This window comes from Tachypleus tridentatus, chromosome 2, assembly GCF_004210375.1.
Source record: "Tachypleus tridentatus isolate NWPU-2018 chromosome 2, ASM421037v1, whole genome shotgun sequence".
Classification (NCBI taxonomy): domain Eukaryota; kingdom Metazoa; phylum Arthropoda; class Merostomata; order Xiphosura; family Limulidae; genus Tachypleus; species Tachypleus tridentatus.
This window is the reverse complement of record NC_134826.1, coordinates 54083605-54103743: the sequence shown is the minus strand read 5'-3', so window position 1 is coordinate 54103743 and position 20139 is coordinate 54083605. Positions and strand designations below refer to the sequence as shown.

General features: G+C 34.0%; 1 protein-coding gene across 3 annotated transcripts in view; it reads right to left on the bottom strand.

The window, feature by feature from the left end:
• Positions 1–11358: 11358 nt before the first annotated feature.
• Positions 11359–20139, bottom strand: part of LOC143243841 (uncharacterized) — a 39425-nt gene continuing 30644 nt past the window's right edge. For all 3 annotated transcript variants that reach the window (XM_076487534.1, XM_076487533.1, XM_076487535.1), the window contains 5 exons: positions 16052–16156; positions 15077–15274; positions 14894–14979; positions 13882–13997; positions 11359–13335 (listed from right to left, as the gene is read on the bottom strand). In XM_076487534.1, the coding sequence (XP_076343649.1) occupies positions 13215–13335; positions 13882–13997; positions 14894–14979; positions 15077–15274; positions 16052–16156 (626 nt within the window). In that variant the 3' untranslated portion in view covers positions 11359–13214. The remainder of the gene's footprint in view (positions 13336–13881; positions 13998–14893; positions 14980–15076; positions 15275–16051; positions 16157–20139) is intronic.

Here is a 20139-nt window from a genome sequence, read left to right as displayed (position 1 = left end):
AATCCACATAAAAATCTAACAAATTTTAGAAATACTTTACATTTTTTTATTATTTTATCTGTCTTATTTCTTTATTAGTCTGGTAAAATTGACCGGACTCGTAACCAGCATAAAAAATTAGAAAATAAGAATAAACTTACGCTTTTTTCTCATTCTAGAATGACTGCAAGTTATCATACGAAACCAAAAATGTTTATTCTGAATAGTTTAACTCTCGTAGCATTATACATCTGTTTATATTTATTATTTTTATTTTATTTACCTTTCAGCCATGTTTGACTAACATTACAGAAGATACAATCACTGCACACATGCATCTCATGTTATGTATCTAATACCATAATACTGATGTTTAAAAAGTGACTTCTCTTGGGTTTCCTCTGGTGGACCAGTATTTTTGTTAAATACAACAATATTTTGTTTAAAATACATTACATACAAATATATATTATTATTAATTAAATATAGATTATTAAATTTCTCTTATTTTTATTAAAACACAGAACATTTAATAAGTAAATATAGAAAACAACAATCTTTACTTCTTACATTGTAAAGAAGTTTGTACTCACCATATTTAGCATGCTAAGCTTTGCCATAGTTAGCACGTGAATAATGTAAAGCAAAATAATTTTTTATGTTTTATATATGCACTTTGAAGTAACAAAAAACATATATTATTCTACCAATATCACAGAATTCCACTGCAATTTATCAAGCTTAGTAACTAAGCTTTATTTCGGTCTAAAACATTTTGTTTTTCGAACACCATTTTCTCTTACCCCTTTCTTAGGAGACTGAGAACAAAAAGATTAATCTTGGGAAATAGACACCTTGAATAGGCTGAAAAACCACGTGCGTGAATCTAAGCTTGTGATTGATTAAAAACACGTGATATTTTGACGTAAGTAAGCAATTGCAAAAATGGAAGAGATGGGCGGGGCCTCTGTATTTTATTCGTTAAATATAGTTATGTCTCAGTTAATAGAAAGGATAAGGGTTCTTATTTGATATCCTAGCTTGTCATTATCGGTAATTTTAGTTCTTAATTTGTAAGAAACTATAGATTTCGTATTTGGACATCAAAAATATCTAATTTAAACCAATGCAACATTCAACACACCACGTGATACATAGAAACCTGTACTAATGTATAATAATAAAACTTCGTACCAAATGTGTTGACTTACATTCATAAAATAGTGTTTCAATAAAATATTGAACGTGTAAGTCTGCAAACATGATGACGTGCCCTTTGACCCCTGACCATAGGAAAACCTATAACAATACTGTTAAAATCAATAGTATTAATAAAACAGTAACAACAAACTGAAAGACAAAGACTCGATAGACTTATAGGAAGTCAGCTGCTCTTTATATTTGAGTTTATTAAAACCTTTTGAAATCATTTAACCCCACATGGTAGGAACTCAGGCGTCACCTAGTTGAACTGATGGAACCTGAACAGATAAAATAAGTCGTGCAAAGTAATAATAACCAAAGTTACTTAATCTACAAGTTAAAAGTTACGTTTCTGGTCTAATAACTCGCCTTCGCGACAAATCAATAAAAGTGTCTGGAAACTGTTAAGTTAATGGACTTATCCCTTCACCATGTCCTCTTATCCATTATCATTGAAAGTTTTATCTTAAAAATCACACATACATTTTTGTCAATCATAGTAAACCATGTGTAAGTTCATAGATATAAATGCTATGCCTATCATAGTAAACCGTGTAATATATATATTATGCCTATCATAATAAAAAGTACGTAAATTTCGTGATGACGAGAAACTCACTTGAAATACAATTCTATTCTCAAGACGACTGGTAGGTAAGATGACCTTCTTACGTCATCTTTACGTCAACCTTTTTTTAACATGTAGATGACCTCAAAAGGTTGAAACGTTGTTCTATACTTTATTTAAACTGAAGTTTTAATATCCATACCAGCCGTTTTGAGAATACGATGTGTAAGTTTATATATATAAATACCATAGACAGGTTTATGTAAGGAATGTCCTGATTTAATATTGTGAACAATTGTTACGTCATAAAAAGACACTGTTCTGACAATAGTTACTTACCTATCACTAATTTGGACTTTCCGTTTCACTATATATTTGATTTTAATTTATTATGAATAGCTGTATTTCTTTTATTCAAACTATCTGGATATGAATTACAATTTTTATCTTTACCGGATATCCTGTCTTATTACCAATTTTTTTTTAAATCAAGGTTTATTTTCCTTAACTATATTTGGGAAACAACATATTAAAGACTTTTTACTACCGAATTTGCCAAAAAAAAAGATTTCTTATAAATATTTTTGTTATTTAGTATAATAACCACTTTTACTATGACAGTGTGATAGTCATGGGTTATGACACGTAGTTTACTTGAACATGACTTGCTGTTGTTGGCCAACGTCTCGTATTTTAAGTTCAAGAAATAATCATATTCTGATCAGGATGTGAAGTTTTATTGTCCAGAGAGATTCTGATATTCAAATGTTCAGTACAGACAGTTTCCAATAAGTCCTGAAACAATTTGTATATTAGAAATGTGGATTTATCAAATGTTAATACCTTCAGTACAACATGATTAAGTTAACAAAGATATAGCCTATACTCTTATTCTTTGTATTTTACTTATAATTTCTGGCAACTCTCCAAAATTTATGTGACTCCTGATTAGAATTCACATGACTCGTCTTATTTTAATAGGAGAGAAGAAGAAAGCAAACGCATGTTATTTCTAGGTCTTCCCGAAATGTAATTTGGACTTTGCGGGAAGAGTTTTCTTTCACGCATTATGGAAATTGTATCTTCCAATCTCATCAAACTGAATTTGGTTCTCGCAAGGACCGTAATTGGAAGCCATTATAGAGAATATGTCCATAACGAAGAAGATAGTAACTTATGAAGTAACGAAGCGCTCAGATTGTGGTATTGTTTGGTCATTAATTGTCGTGGCAATAGAAACTCAGAAAAACCGAACGAAAAACGTGAATGAAAACATCGTGTGAAACGTTAGAAAAGATTCTTTACACCAAATAACAACAAGAATTTATTAGCCATAACTAGTGAGAACTTGGAGAGTAACCTATGTGTGTTGTTATTGATGGAAATGAAAGCAAAACAGTGGAATAGAGTAACAAGGAAACACTAGAGGTGATTCGTCACATACTATATAAGGTAGTTCTAAGTGCCAAGTAATATAAAGAATGGCACAAATAAGTGGTGAAACTCCAGGTTCAGAATCGTGCTGTGATGACTTTGTTCCATTTTCAGCAAAGGATAAATAATTGGGTAAAGAAGGGTAACACTGACACTGAAGGGTAAATTAGATCCTATCCTAGGAGTATAAACAGTTGAAAGATCTCGGGTGTTTGTCTACTGAGTTTATAAGAACACCAAAAACAGTAATTTGTGTGAGAACTTACATAACCAAAAACAGTAACTTGTGTGAGAACCTACATAACCAAAAACAGTAACTTGTGTGAGAACCTACATAACCAAAAACAGTAACTTGTGTGAGAACCAACATAACCAAAAACAGTAACTTGTGTGAGAACCAACATAACCAAAAACAGTAACTTGTGTGAGAACCAACATAACCAAAAACAGTAACTTGTGTGAGAACCAACATAACCAAAAACAGTAACTTGTGTGAGAACCAACATAACCAAAAACAGTAACTTGTGTGAGAACCAACATAACCAAAAACAGTAATTTGTGTGAGAACCTACATAACCAAAAACAGTAATTTGTGTGAGAACCTACATAACCAAAAACAGTAGCTTGTGTCAGAACCAACATAACCAAAAACAGTAGCTTGTGTGAGAACCTACATAACCAAAAACAGTAGCTTGTGTGAGAACCTACATAACCAAAAACAGTAGCTTGTGTGAGAACCTACATAACCAAAAACAGTAATTTGTGTGAGAACCTACATAACCAAAAACAGTAATTTGTGTGAGAACCTACATAACCAAAAACAGTAACTTGTGTCAGAACCAACATAACCAAAAACAGTAATTTGTGTGAGAACCAACATAACCAAAAACAGAACTTTGTGTGAGAACCAACATAATCAAAAACAGTACTTTGTGTCACAACCTACATAACCAAAAACAGTAATTTGTGTCGGAACCTACATAACTAAAACATTGCCACTCATCAAGCTAACCGTGACTGAAACTTTATTTACTACTTTGTAGTTGAGCGTTACTGAAATTTTATAGGTTTGATGTTGAAAGTAGTGATTGTAGTGGTAGGTTTCAACCATGATGTCTTCAACCCTATCTTATGATGATTTCGTTACTCCTATTTTACCATTCAGAAGTTTATAGGAAACTCTGACAAGGTCCTCAGTTTATAATAAATAATGTTTATAAATGTCTTTAATTAACGTGTGTATTCTTGTGAGTTAAAGTTGGACATTTTCTAATGTTGGTAACACAAATTGCTAACAGCAGTAGAAACAAAATAGAATTTCAACTATACTTTATGTTTTTTCAATTGCATATTTTTTTCGGACAACTTTAAAAATTTACAGGTTCTAGACCAACGACGGAACATTTCTCAATTAATATTTGTGTATAATTTATCATAGCGTTCGTGTGTGTTTCTAATAACAAAGCCCCAGTGGCTTATCTGCTAAGCCCACCGAGGAGAATCGAACCCTTCATTTTAACGTTGTACACCCGTAGCCTTACCACTGTACTAGCGGGGATCTAGAGTCCATCAACATTAAACACTAATAGAGAAAAAATCCCCAAAACAACTTGTTTAGACTCCCTCTGACGGAGAGAATAGAACGCTTCCACTAAATATCGAATTAAGAAACTTCGGAAGATACTAATGTAGCAGCAGTTATAGCTGGCTATTATTCTGAAGTGTGTGTTCACAGCTTCCACTAGAGTTGCTGCAGGGTTAAGATAGACTCCTGTTATTGAAATATAAAATCAAGTTAGCAAACTCTTGCGACCATGACAAGAAACAACAGAAGTACATTGAATATTACTCCTGTCTTCACCCTAGGCCTCTTTAAGATAGCGACTTTCGATAATCATTTCTGAAATGCTTCTTATGCGTCGTATCACAGTTCTAGTTTTATTTTACACCACCTTGTTACAAAAAGCCTTTAATTCCACAATTATCCGACATCCGTGAATCCAGCGAATTGAAATCTTTCAAAATATGAGATAAATCTTAGTCATAAGTCTCCAGATTTGAAGTTCTACCAACTAGAAAGAAAGAGATTCGAAACTTTTCACATTATAAGAAGAGTGTGTTTGTGTGTTTTTCGTATAGCAAAGCCACAAAGGGCTATCTGCTCAGCCCACCGAGGGGAATCGAACCCCTGATTTTAGCGTTGTAAATCCGGAGACATACCGCTGTACTAGCGGGGGGCCTATAAGAAGAACATTAATCGTCTGCTGTAATAATCATCAGCGGTGTAACAAGTTCTTGTAAAGTTGGAGAACTTTTCTAGACGCGCAGAATTTACAAGTAAAAATTGAAAGTATAAGGAACTGCTCCAAACAGCTCCCGTTCTGCCGAAGACAGATCAATCTATGGGGTTCTGGGGGCATTCCCCCATTAAATTAATATAACAATATAATTTACAGTTGTTATGTAAATCACATATGTAAAAACTGAAGTGTTATAGCACGTCTCAGATAATTGTTAAATCGTAAATATTTATTTTACTACTATAAACAAAATAATTATTTGATATGACTTTATAATACCAAAATCCCATTAAAGCGCACTTCACAGTTGTCAACTGATACATCGTTCAGGATTCCCGAGGTCAAAAATGTCAAATCTTGAATTACCATAAGGAAAAACGATGTTAAACTAGTCTGAATCTAACGGCCCCGCGCGAACGCGAGACCAGAGCACCGAACTGTCTGTTAAAGAGAAAACAAATGGGACAGTTAACTCCCTCTAGAAGTGAGTACAAATTAAATTAAATGTTTTAATCCTGTTACACTAGCGTCTTGCTTAAGCCTAATTCACTTTCATTAGCTGGAAGTAGAAAAGATCCTAAAACTTGTCTAACATTTTAAAAAATATTTTAGAAGAGAAACAAAACTTAAATGACTTGATTGCTTGAAAACGACTATAAATTATTTCTGTAATTTCAATAAATTAATTTCAAATACTTTTACCCACTGACAAACATAAAAGAGACTTCATACTTGGTAAACAAGTTAGACTGTTATTTCACTGGTTGGTAGCCTGATATTAGGCCAGCTGTTAGACAAGAGTGGCTGATATTAGTTTTTTAACCATGATTATATTACAAATGGTTTAACATGCTAAAAGTGAAAAGAAGAAAAATATTTAATGAAATATGAAAATTCCGAGTGTGATAAAATAATTAAAACATTAATAAATATGACAAAAATATTATTTTCATACCCTAAATACACGTAACTTTATTAAAGATCAGGACAAACCTAACTTCTGAATAAAAAAAGTGTGTTTACACGTGAGTAATTTAAAAGTATGTATATTCCTAAGCTATTTAAAGCTATGTTCAACCCCTTGAGTAATTTTAAAGTATGTTTACGGCTAAGTGGTTGAAGGTATGTTTAGGGTATGATGATTCGTTAGTATTATATTTGTATGTTAAAACGACATGGCTGCTATTTCAAAATTAACAGATATTTAATATAGTAAGTCTATCTCTTTAATCTTTGTAATATTTATACGAAGATATATTTGCAATTTTGTTGAAAGCGGCATCTTTTGACTATTATCAGCACTTTTAAGCGATGGTTAATCGAATAATTTCTTTTTTATTCATGTGTTTTACCGATACTTTGAAACATGGATACGGTTTACCCTACTCTGGTCAGTCTTAATAAACACAAGAATAACACATTTGAAGACGACTCTCAACAATATAAACAACAACATCTGCTTTGAAAATACAATTACTGCTCGTTATTAGTTTTTACACTTTTACTTATATTTACAGAATTCAAACCTCTGGTGTGTAAGGCTGGTTCTTTAGATCAATCATTTATCTTCCACAACTCCCTGTCCAGATGGCCTTTCGCTCAGTGCCATAAATCTTCAATGGGTTTAGGAGTGTTTTATCTTATTTACAATTTTGTTCGTATAATTGTTTATAAACTCATAACTATCACGTCAGAAACTTTCTTTCTCTGCTAGTTTATGTGATATACACCAGAACGACCATACAAACATCAATAATATATTAATTAAACAGACAGAAACTGCTGGTCAGCTAATCACATTAAATCCACAATAGCGTGTCAGCAAACCTCTGTCAAATGAGACTCACACCACTAATCAGTTTCATTTAATTAGCCACTAGATTTTTACCTGACTGCCTGGTCAAAAGCATAACATAGACTGTAGATGACCGATACGGTTGTGGTAAATGTTGTGTATGTTCACGTGAGGTCTTGTGTTAAAATATAGCCTTACAATCGTATATTTCAATCAAGCATCGCCTTTCACTACTTTTAAAATACGTATATACATTCTAGTAATACAATCAGTTCTACGTGCTCTATTATAGCTCTATTACTGTACTATTAGGTATTTGTTCACAATAATTTTTTTAAACGGAGTTGTACAATATATTTAATAAGTTGTTTCACAGTAAATTACACGTATGTTTACGATTAACTACAGTCCCCTCTCTCGGCTGACGTATGAACTTCAAGATGAAGTTCATGTGAACAAGCATTGCTCTAGCAATTAATATAACGTTGTAGCAACGTTTCTGAAACGTTGAAACTATGTTGCGGAAACGCTTGATAAATTTCGCTGTTGTTTTAATGTTTCGATAAAATATTTGTCTATATGGGTTTATTTTATTGTAAAACAGTTATACGACATTACTTCCTGTCGTAATGAAGAAATCCATTGTATATAAACACCTAAGAAAATTCATTATGTTCTTATAACTTCAATACACGATAATATTCCCCATTCAATGTTCAGTCTGTTAGATAACCATATTTGTTTGTTTTTAACCTTATAACAATTTGTTTTCCCTTAGCTCTGCGTGCAGTCTGTACTGTGTCTACGATGAATGTCTAAACCTGGATTTTAACGGTGTCAGCCTTCTGAGTTGTCGCTTTGCCATTAAGAATGGAACTCCTGTATTCGAACAAGAAATCCAAACGTTAATGATACAAAACAAATAAGGAATTTTGTAAGACTCTGTTCCCAAGACTTGTACACAAAAACTATAGAGGGCAAAATGTTATTTAAATAAAATTAAAGCATTGGCGGTAATTAGAAAAGTACACAACGTTATTTGAACTTAGAATTAAATAAACTCAATTAATATAGGATTTTTTCAACAGATGACATTAGCGTTATAAATTGATGTTGATTTTCATGAAACTGGATTAAAGCTCCACAGTTACTTGTCTATAGTTTCTCCCCTGAGGGAATAGAGCCCCTTTTTAGTGTTGTATGTCCGTGAACTTATAGCTAGCTGCCCCTCAGGGAAGGGAAAAACTCACTTAACTGTAATATCGCTTTCGGATTCTAAACTAACGATGTTCGTTTAGTGCGGCGTATCTCAACCATATTTCAATCCCAGTATAAAGTATTCTACAGCTTCTCTATCTCCAGGTGTCACTATGGACAAGTATCTAAATATATGAGAGCTGGTGATTATTTACTAATATTGAAAAAATACATGTTTGTATTAATAATCAGTCCTTAATGTTTTGCTTCAAACGAAGTTATTCTAAAATAATATATATATATTTGTATTTAATCATAACATAGTACAATAATAAGTCAAAAGATGGCAGCAGCAAAACATTTATTTATTTGTTGGTTCTTACTGTGGATTAATTGAAATTTATAATAATTGAGTCATCAGCGAGCAAGTTATTTGATCTTACAAATTCTCTGACCAAATTTGGTAGGTTATCACAGTTATTAATTGGTATTTATATCACCGACACAATGTCACATATTTGTTGATAAGGCATAAATTTTCATGTTAAGACGCCAGTTTCTGAAGTGTGTTTAGACAAAAACAAACGGATAACTTTAATCTTTGTTTACGAGTTTAAGCCATTCGAACAAACAAACACATATAGACCAGCACATAAAACAGATATACCTATTATCTAAATACGAATTGTTCAAAATAATTAGATTCCTTACACGTAATCCAAACACTATCAGATTTACAAACAAGTCTTCACCGGAAGTCTCGGGTTTTCTTCCTAAGTTTGATTAACTTAATTTAAAAGGCTGTCCTCAGAATTGTTGTAAATTAATAGAACGTATTTATATTTAAAGATGTAATACACAGATACAATATATGAATAAAGTCAAACATTACTAACAGTTAATAATATCTGGGGAGGAACCAATATAGCCACCAGGGGCTCCAGGCGACATAGAAAGTTTGGGCTTCAAAGAAGTCCATCGTAACTACCGTAGTGCCTTATGCGAGTGAGATACAAAATGTCATAACCACCGTGGGTACAAAGTGTGGGCTCCAGGTGAATCAGTCATAACCACCGCGGGGCGCCAGGTGATATACAAAGTGTAGGATTCTCGTTATATTGAATACGAAAACAATTTAACGGACATGTACAAGAGGGTAAACTGATACTCTAGTTAAATGTAACTGTTGGAGTTTATGTTGTTTAATTTTAATTAAGAATCATTTATAACTGCAAGCACGTTTCTCTCAGCTAAAATGGCCTTAGACAGCTACCGTCCTTGCCTTAAGACTGGTGCAGTTTATATATGTTACGAGACATAACTTCACGTATACGATTTCCAAACATTTCTTCGTTGTAAAGAAAAAAAAAAGGATATTTCTTAAAGTAAAATAAACCGTTAACCCTATTCACAAATAGTACTTAAGAAAACATCTGTAAGTAAATATCTCTAGAAGAATAAAACAACGGAAAAAAAACATTGACGCAACAAAAATACATATTTATGAAGATGTTCTGAAAAAAACATGTACAAAGATAGTGTTAGTAACGAGGATAACAAGTCATCGTTGACATATGTGAACTAGACCTAAGCTAATGTAACGTACATTCTTTCAACTTTCTAATCCATTCCTGAATGATTAACAAGGAAATAAAACGGCAGAAAAGTACGTGACATCACTATCCTATCGAATGCTTACACGTGTCAAGTTATTACCTTCATAAGATTTCTCCACTACGTTTTGTCTTTAGTTAGAACTGAAACAGAAGGTGCTAGTGGATCGTTCCTTATAACAGATGCATCGAAACCATTTCTATAGCAAACAATTTTTAGGTTTTCTGGGAAACCAAAACATAACTGATGAGACAGTCCACAGACTAAACATAACGACATTTGTTTTAACCTTGTAAACTAATCACTTTTATCTGGACAAGAACATGAGATTTAAGATGGCTGCCAAAGTGATAACTAAAGGTTATCACATTACAAAGTGGTTACATTCTTATCATTATGAAAACCACTTTGGATTCAAACGAAAACTTGATTTACCGACTCTCATAATATAAAATGTAATCTCAAACATTTATATAAGTTAGAGTTTTCTTATTCAGTTCGACCGTCCAGGGCTAAACCGTCACATATGCACTTTAAAACTTATAAACTATTACATATAATCCATCCCAAAATACCCAGTGTTGAATTTATCTCTCATAATAGGGACATTCTTAAATATGTAACAATGAAGATGTGAAAGGGCTCAAAGGATACCAGGGGGCTACCTAGCCCATGGACTAATTCTTTAAAGAAAGAGTTTTCATTAATACAGTTGCATCAGGGCGTTAATACACACTAATAAAGTGCTAATTCAACTAAACACCCATGAAGTGCTAACTGACACAACTGTGTTGTTTCGTGTTTTCTAGCAACGACAGGTTGTCATACAACTGTATTTTTGGTTTTATCTCTAAAAACGACAGAGAGAGGGTAGCCAACGAGAAACACCATCCGCTACAAAGATTTTGTATGGTCCTTTGATAATATAATGAAATGAACTGTCACTTCTGTAATGCACACTAAACTAAAGTGAGAAATATATTCGACAATATAACGTCTAGGGTCTTGGACGCTTCCATATGTATGGTTACGTGTCGCAATCCTATAATATTTCAGCGAGAAGTTCACGAGACTCAATACAGTTCAATGGAGTTAACACACCTTCTCTGTGTCTAGTATCGAACAAGGTGAGCTTACACATCTCTGTGTCTAGTATCGAACAAGGTGAGCTTACACATCTCTGTGTCTAGTATCGGACAAGGTAAGTTAACACACATCTTCTCAAACAATTTTTGTGTAATAGTTTAAAATAAACAAGTCAACAAAAGTTACAACCAAAGAATATAGTTTATTATTTTTACATAAAAACAAAGGTACTTTGCATAATAGAACATTAAATCGCTGAATTCAAGCTACACTTCAAACCATAAGCAGTTTGCAAGGCACGTGAGAAAGAAACTTCGACAGATTTGTATTTTTGACAGATCTAGTTTTATAACCTCAGTTCAGTTTGAACAAAGAAACCTGTTAATAAGAAACGAGAGAATCCGTTAAACTTCTTTTTAACTTCCTAGGGACTTAAACAATTAATATGGTGTTTTTACCTTTTCTAAATGTTGATTGTCATTCTAAAAGTTTCCAGAGAAAGGTGACAGTTGAGAGAAAATGAAACCCAAATTTTACTGTCCATTAACAGTGATCTAAACTCGCCTCTTAGTTATAAAATTTGTATTTTTACAAAACTGACTTCTTATCTCTTGGCAATGATAAATAATAAACCTCTATGACTCTGATTAAATTCTTATAAAGTTAAACATGATCTCTGTGAAAAATGTTAACCCTTTAAACTACTTATAAAAGCACGATCTCTGTGAATACCAAAATAACACAAATATGATGAAACATTCGTCAAATGAAAACACAGTTATTATTTTAAAGAATACGGAAACAGTCAATCAACATAGAAAAAAGAAAACTGTTCCTAGAAGGAAAACAAGGTACGAGAGGAGCAAATAATAATAATAAAACGTTCAATAACTAAATTTTCATGGTAGTGTATGCTACAGATTTACCAATAAACAAAAGGTGTTGCTATGTTCACTATCAGGACTTCATTATTTGTTAAATATATACGTATATATAATAATATTTTTTACATCTGTCACTTTTGCAAAGGTTATATTTATAATATTGTTTCCTTCTGCCAGCCGGGGTTTATCTTCACGTGAGCAGCTTCTCCAGCGGGTTTAACATTTTTAGACATCTACATATCTATTCAAAACCGTCGTTTATCTAAACTGATCCATTACAAACCCACTGTTTCCCATTAGAATGTTCTCATCCAAATATACACACTTTAGTCATGCCTATATTTCAAGTTTTTAAGACTAGGTGAAATTTGCAGTGGGCAAAGTGATTACGAATCAAACTCCGAAGAAATTAAATATATTTCATAAATTTCTCCAGTCCTTAGAGCTTTCAACAGAGAAAGTCACTCAACACCCATTCTGTAAAGCTAGGCCTAAAGTCGAAGCCCATTCTGTAAACCACAATCATGCTATTTCATTCCCTAACTTGTTTTTCAACTGAAAAATATGTTCTCGAACCTTCGAACCACGCCCTTTTTTATTGTTATCCTAACAGGAAATCCGATGAAAGACTGTTTTCCAAAAACATTATTTGGCGTTTGTCAATAAACTACAAAATATACAATAAAATAAAACAAATACAATTTCTTCGCCCACGCATTTTCTTTTATTCCCAGAAATCTTTGATGAGACAATAGCTAGTACCATAAAGTTATTTAAAGGTTTCTTTGTAGTCACACTTCTGTTGACTTGCTTACTCGATCATTAATATATATTACAGAAATCAGTCTTTCACATTATAAAGATATATTCCAATGACTACAACAAAATTGTAGTTTATATACAAGGGATAATTGGTTTATTGAAAACGAAGTCTTAAACCACTCAAGAACAAAATAAAATTAGATAAGAAAACAAACAAAACAAAATATTTATCACTCGAGTCCTAATACGTTCATTTCAGAGGTAATCACCTCAACACTTCCATTTATCCTTGTTGGACTGTAGCAGTAAGTATACTTGTTACCCTGTAGTTATTATATTTTAACCTTCAATCACAGACGCCGAAAGTCAGCATTATCTGTTGTTATTCGTCGTCACCGATAACATATACTGTCATTGGTCAACATTAAACTCATGATATGAGCCAAAACTAACGAGACGACAACATGGCTTTGTATGGGCTTCGTAACTTGGGCGCCATCTTGTTCACTGCATCTACCTACAGTAAAGGGTCAAAGTGAAACTGGAAGTAAAAGATGGTTAAAACACACACTACGTTCACAAACAATAAAAGAAACTACAACGTCGTGTTCACGTTTGTTTTTCACACACATAAAATATCGAACCACTGACTCACAAACAAATATACTGTTCTAATTACCTCGACAAAATCACAAATTGACCACGCCTTAATTAATGAACCACGTGGATTTTCTATCGACTATACAGTCTACTGGAAGTTCTATAGCCAGTAATAATTCTATGGAGACAGTTTTAATGGGTGGTTTTATTTAGAAAAGCAAGTAAAATAAAGGATTCCTTATGAATCCATACATTCAATATAAACAGGTGTATAATAACTATTGATTTAGTGTATTCATATCTACAACCTAATCTCATGATACATCTATATTTACACAATTATTTTAAATGTTAGGGTAAAAAAACAACGTGACATGGATGTTAGTGGATGACATGGGTAGTGGAATAGAAATCTCAACGACCAATGAATTACAGTAACTAATTTATCCTTAACTTAACTTGCCTCTATTCGTGATACTAAACACCACGTGATCACTGCTATCCAGATTAACAGTCCGTACACAAGTCTGAGAACTACTAGACAGATACAGAACCTCTCCTTCCTCTGTAAAAGCCTAAAGATCAAATGAAAAAGACGTTTCTGGTTTTATGACAAACAGTCAACAAAAGGTTTCATATCTTGCCAAGTAATATTACACTAACACTTCCTCCATGAAAACAACGTTACACTAATAAAATATTTATAAATAGTACAGAAAGGTTTTTCGTGTTTTTTTACTGTTGATGTTCAATGTTGTTAAAACCCAAGTTCTGTAACGTCTAATTATATAACATTTGAATAGTTTCCTGGTGTTTCGATAAAACGTTTATATTAACGTTAATCATAAGTACGAAAAATGTAGCGATAATCATTTTAACCTTTGAATGGTTCAGAACGTTTATACTCTCGACCCAAGATACTTAAAGCTATAAGAACAAAAGAGTTAGTTATCAGACAACATGGTTTGTCATTACATAATTATGTCACTAATACTACCAAGACAAGAAATGTATCTCGCAATGTAATTTACGTCTTAGTAACGAAGTAATATTTGTAGTTTTTTTTTTTTTACTTACTTTTAAGAGATCTATACTGGTGTGATTCAAATGTGCTATCTACCACATATGTCCTGTTGACCCATTACGTCAGTGTTTCATTTCTTTATTGTTACAACAAACGTCCTGTTGGCCCATTACGTCAGTGTTTCATTTCTTTACTGTTACATTAATTGCTAGCATCAAATACCAAATAATTTCAGAACAGAACTGTTTATCAAAATTTGTTTAAAAAAGTAGTGCGCGCATGGGCAAAGATATCCTGTTTTTATATGTACTTGTGACATCATTCGTAGCAGATAAAGTGGCACATCAACACAACCTCTCACGACATATTTTGTTTAGAATATTACAAAAGAAACTTAGTATTATTTCAGTTTTTACTTATTATAACCACTGTGGGCTCCTTACTAACCATACAGTAACGTTTTCTTGTTTCAAGAACACTTGTGATGACAAAGTAGGTTCCGTTTATTTCCCAGCTTCCGTGACATTGAAAACCTAAAAATAACAACATACAAGATAGTTAGTACCGTGTTTACTGTTAGTACCGTGTTTACTGTTTACGGTATTACATGAAATAGTGGTACTTCCTTACTTTTTCTCTGATTCTGTGAAGGACACTCCGTCAATAAGTCCAGTCGATCGTGTTCTTCACAAGCTGCTGAAAGAACTGACCTCTCAGTACACATGGGGTCATCCGAATCGCTCGTCACTAACTTGGCAAATCGTGGCTTCGATCCCTTCATCTCGAACACTCCCATTAAGGGGCAGCCACCTGCTTTTGGGGTCTTGGCTAAAAAGATAGTAATTCATTGCGCTATTAACAACCGACACATTGAGGGGAGCGATACTTCAAAAGGAACAGCAAGCTAAAGACAACTGCTACAATATCTGGTATAGACTGAATATTTCACAAACAGACTGTCTTCACTACAAAAGAATACACTTGAACTAACATTTGCCAGAGAAATCTATTAAATAATTCAGGCTGTGTCTGGGAGACGAGCAGAAAACTTACACTGAATAGATTTTATGAACACAGGCTAAACTCTGGTATCACTTGGTTTGGGCTAATATGACCCCATTTTTATCTCAGCCGATTGGTAATTCATAGGTTATACCAGAGAAACTGTAAAACTGGTTCTAAATATCGTCTGTTTATACCAGATGTTCACATGTGTCGTTTAAAAGAACCACGGGCTTCAGTTATACTGATAAGTTAACGTAGAACAGTTTGTTCCAATGTTGATCGCAAATCAAATAAATATTTGTTCTAACCACATCTGTACGGGAGAAATCAGAACACTTTTAGTTTTGTACTGATACAAACGAAATTGTTCTTAATGACGGAGTTAACCTGAAAGGTAACCTAGAAAGGTCGAAACGTTGTTCTGTACTTTATTAGTAAAAGAATTAATACCCATACCAGCTGTTCTGAGATAAAAAACCAAATAGCTTAAACAGGTCCTCAGATTCACGACACAGCTTAAACTCATAACCAGAGTCAGTGTATAGTACATTTATATTGCTTCTTGTCAGTTGTTGATTGTAAACATGTTATTTCACTTACTGGTCAGTGTCACATATCCGTCATTGGCTGAATCAAATGCCTCCTCGGAACACGCTTTACCGTTGTCAAGGTAACGTGCCTCACTGGCAGGAAGCTCATCCTTACCTGTTAAAACAAAAGTCTGTTACACGTGCGGCAACTGTCGTTACGAAGTTAACAAACACGAATGACTGGCACATCTGTTGGTATCAGCTTTCCTACATTATTAATATTTGAAGGAATAGATTATATTAACTTACAACGGCGGTTTCATGTTATCACAGCTGGAACACTGGACGTGTTAAGAAACAGCCACGAGGCTAATAAACACTATTATGTTACTAATATGAAGACCAGAATGAAATATACATGTACTTAACACTTATATTTAATAATGAACTGTTTATTATAAGACAAGTACAAATAAAATGTTTCTCAAGGCTCACTTTATAAGTTATTATTGGTATGCTTTTTTGCAAACTGGGTTCGAACCCCCTGAAGTCCTCGCCAAAATACAAGTTGATCTTTGTCTTAAAAATAATTACCCTACAAATGTATGCTATATGATAAGACGAAATTGTTCACAAGAAAGATATGATTTCATACTATAACACGGTCATAAAACACGTGCGTGTCACTTACGTTCTCACGTTTGTTTCTTGGGTACAAAAATTATGTTATTTTTACATGAATGCATTTTCTCTGTTTCACAATCTGAAACACTGATAGTCAAGTTGAGAGTATTAGTTACGGCAGCCAAGCGAGAGTGGATTGAGTCGGTGTAGTTCAGAAGGTAGGGTAGTCGAGCGAGAGTGGATTGAGTCGGTGTAGTTCAGAAGTTAGGGTAGTCAAGCGAGAGTGGATTGAGTCGGTGTAGTTCAGAAGGTAGGGTAGTCGAGCGAGAGTGGATTGAGTCGGTGTAGTTCAGAAGGTAGGGTAGTCGAGCGAGAGTGGATTGAGTCGGTGTAGTTCAGCTCAGATAATTGGTCAGTGAAGTAATTCTGGTCGATGTAATGTATAAAATAAAAAGTGACAGTAGTCCCAAAAGATGGACTTGTTTCTGTTCGATGGTCCACAATGATCGAAATAAAAGAAAAAAAAACTATAATTAAATATAAATTCGCCCTTCTTTATTTTAATATTTTTGGTACAGATGTCAAATTCTGTAAACTGAATGGTGACATAAGTAGCAAGCTAAAATGTCTTTGGTGTCACGTGACATGTGATGTCACAGCCCTTACAGAAACACCGTCGCCAAGCCTAAGACTTGGCGACACCTCCCATATGTTAACCTAGTAGTGACAAGATACGATAAGTAAAGTGACGTAGCGCGTTGGTTTTTCTCTTTTTGAAGAAGTTTTTTTTATATTTTTTACAAATTCGTCTTTCCAAGTAGATATTACTGAAGTGACATTTTCTTCAACGCTGATACATCTCAAAAATATAGTTGGCTACACGAAAAGAAACACGGTATTCAGAAATTCGAAATATGTCTGTAGGAGTCTCGCATTGTAAAATGTTTTTGTGACTGGGTTTCTACCGTTTTGCAGGTTGTGGTAATTTACCATTAATAGTATGAACTCTAATGGCTATCCTGATCATCAGAACACTGAATAATAACGTTATTTTACAGCGAGAACAAAACAAAAAAGAATACATAACACACGAAACGATTCTAGACAAGAATTACAATTTATTAACGTTAGTTACCACAGTTAAAACGTTTCCAAAGTTCTGCTCATCTCGCATGACGAACCACAGGCAGATTTTAGTGGAAAGCTACTTAATGTAATATATAAACTTTCTCCACCTGGAGGAATCAAACCCCAGATTTAGACGATACAAGCTGTTAAAAAAGCGTGAACTTATCGAGGGAAGAAACATGAAAGAAAAAAGAAATGGACAGAGGCAGCTTTTCCCACGGTGTCAGATCTGAACTGCGCGTGTGGCATGAATAGCGCGCGCGGCAAGTTAAAAAAAAGTTTGTGTTATAGAAAGCGGTGTTTGCACCTCAACAAAAAAAAACTCCGATATTTCCTCCACTGTTCCTACTCAAGGCTGGAAGTGTTGCCTGCCCGTGTTCTGTTGATCGAATTCTAAACTCCAAGGAATACTGTTTTATTTTTTTAAAGAAAAGAAAACTTACGAAGAGACCAGGGAAACTAAGCTAGAAACGAAACTACACAAAGCTACATTTGTGTTATATCTTTATGGATAACCATGCGTGAGCATAAAACACGGTTGTATGTAACCGTTTACTTACTCATATCAGTATCGCACGTTCTTGAGACAGACACACACACTAAAGTTCGTTATATGCCATCGAGTACAATCAAAATAAAAATGATCTGTTTCAAATTTCTCTGCAAAGCCACACAGTGGTTACAGGAGGTAGCTGTTCGTAATGTTAAACTGATAGTCCAGAGGAAATTTAACTACACAAGGCACCGACCACCGACTCTTCAGATACTTAAATCCAGTAGTGACATGATCGTTACTGTTACAACCTATAAACGGCCTCAAAGCAAATGGTACACTAACCATAGGCCCTGGGATTCACAGTCCAGTACGCCGTCTACTACCTCACAGTGGTACATCTTACCAGAAGTGTTTGGTTATGGATATATCTTAAGTTTCATTGAAGACCTTAAGTTTTATGTAGTTTACTTTAAGTCTGTAGTAATGGATCATACGATAACGTTGTAGACCACGACAATAGAAAGGGGTACTGAAACAGTCTGTACCCTTGTACCCTTTAATTCAAACCATAGAAACTTGTAGCTCACAACCATATTCCCCTGCGGTTCACAGATGTATTTTTCATTATAATAATCCCGAATATAGAAAACGTAAAACACACAACAAACCCCATCTTGAGAAAAATAACAATTTACACAGAGAATACTCTGAAGACGGGGCTTTGGGGTTTGTCTTACAGAATTTATCTGGATTTAGAATGATGAGAAATGTGAGCGACTCCCTTCACTAGAAACTTCAAGGTACTATGTGTGCCTTCAACCTAGTGAATCCAATTATATTAGACGTTATGATGGACTGCTATCCTCACTCACCCTTCCAAAGAAGAATCATTTTTACTGAATAAACTTGCACCACACTAAGCTTTCCTTCGGTCTGGTACACACACACACACACACACACACACACCTGGTTGTCCATGTTCCTCCGGTCTGGTACACACACACCCACTTGGCTGTCCATGACTACACTTTTTTTAGAATTCTAAGTGGAATGTCGGTATAATTATACTGTAAAACAAACATTCCTTATTTAGTTTACAAATTTAACAATTTAAAAAAAAATGCTTCTCGAGTTTTCAAAAGAAAGATTGGAACAGACAGTTCCTTCCCATACCGCCATCTACATGACAATGCTGTGCTACGTAATTAAGTACGCTGTCAAACTCGTACACGATGTACGGCTAACAAATACGTTAAATACTGAATGTAATTCAGGGTTAGAATGAAGAAAAAAACGCATATTTTGATCTCTAGGTCGAAGTTGGAAATCAACCAGGTCCACGTTAAATGAAACATTTAACCTCTCTAATTTAATGAGATTATAATGGTGCAAACAAACTTATCCATTAGTTTAACAATCCTACAATACGATAAGACAATGCTGTATGATCAGTGATGTCGAGAAAACCCACTTGTAGAGAAATATATAATGTAAAAACAGCTCGTTTGGGTTGAGAAATTTTTTACGTAAAGGAGCGAACAACGTTTCGAGTTTCTTCGGTAATCGTCAGGTTCACAAAGAAAGAAAGAGGTAACTGACCGGAAGCTGACCACATATTTGAAAGGGGTTGTGTATCTAAGCCCGCCCTCTACATTCCGACACTCATTACACAACCCCTTTCAAACATGTGGTCAGCTTCCGGTCAGTTACCTCTTTCTTTCTTTGTGAACCTGACGATTACCGAAGAAAGTCGAAACGTTGTTCGCTCCTTTACGCAAAAAATTTCTCAACCCAAACGAGCTGTTTTTACATATATAATGCTGTATGATCCATTAGTTTAACAGTGCTAAAACACGATAAGACAATGCTGTATGATCCATTAGTTTAATAGTGCTACAACACGATAAGAC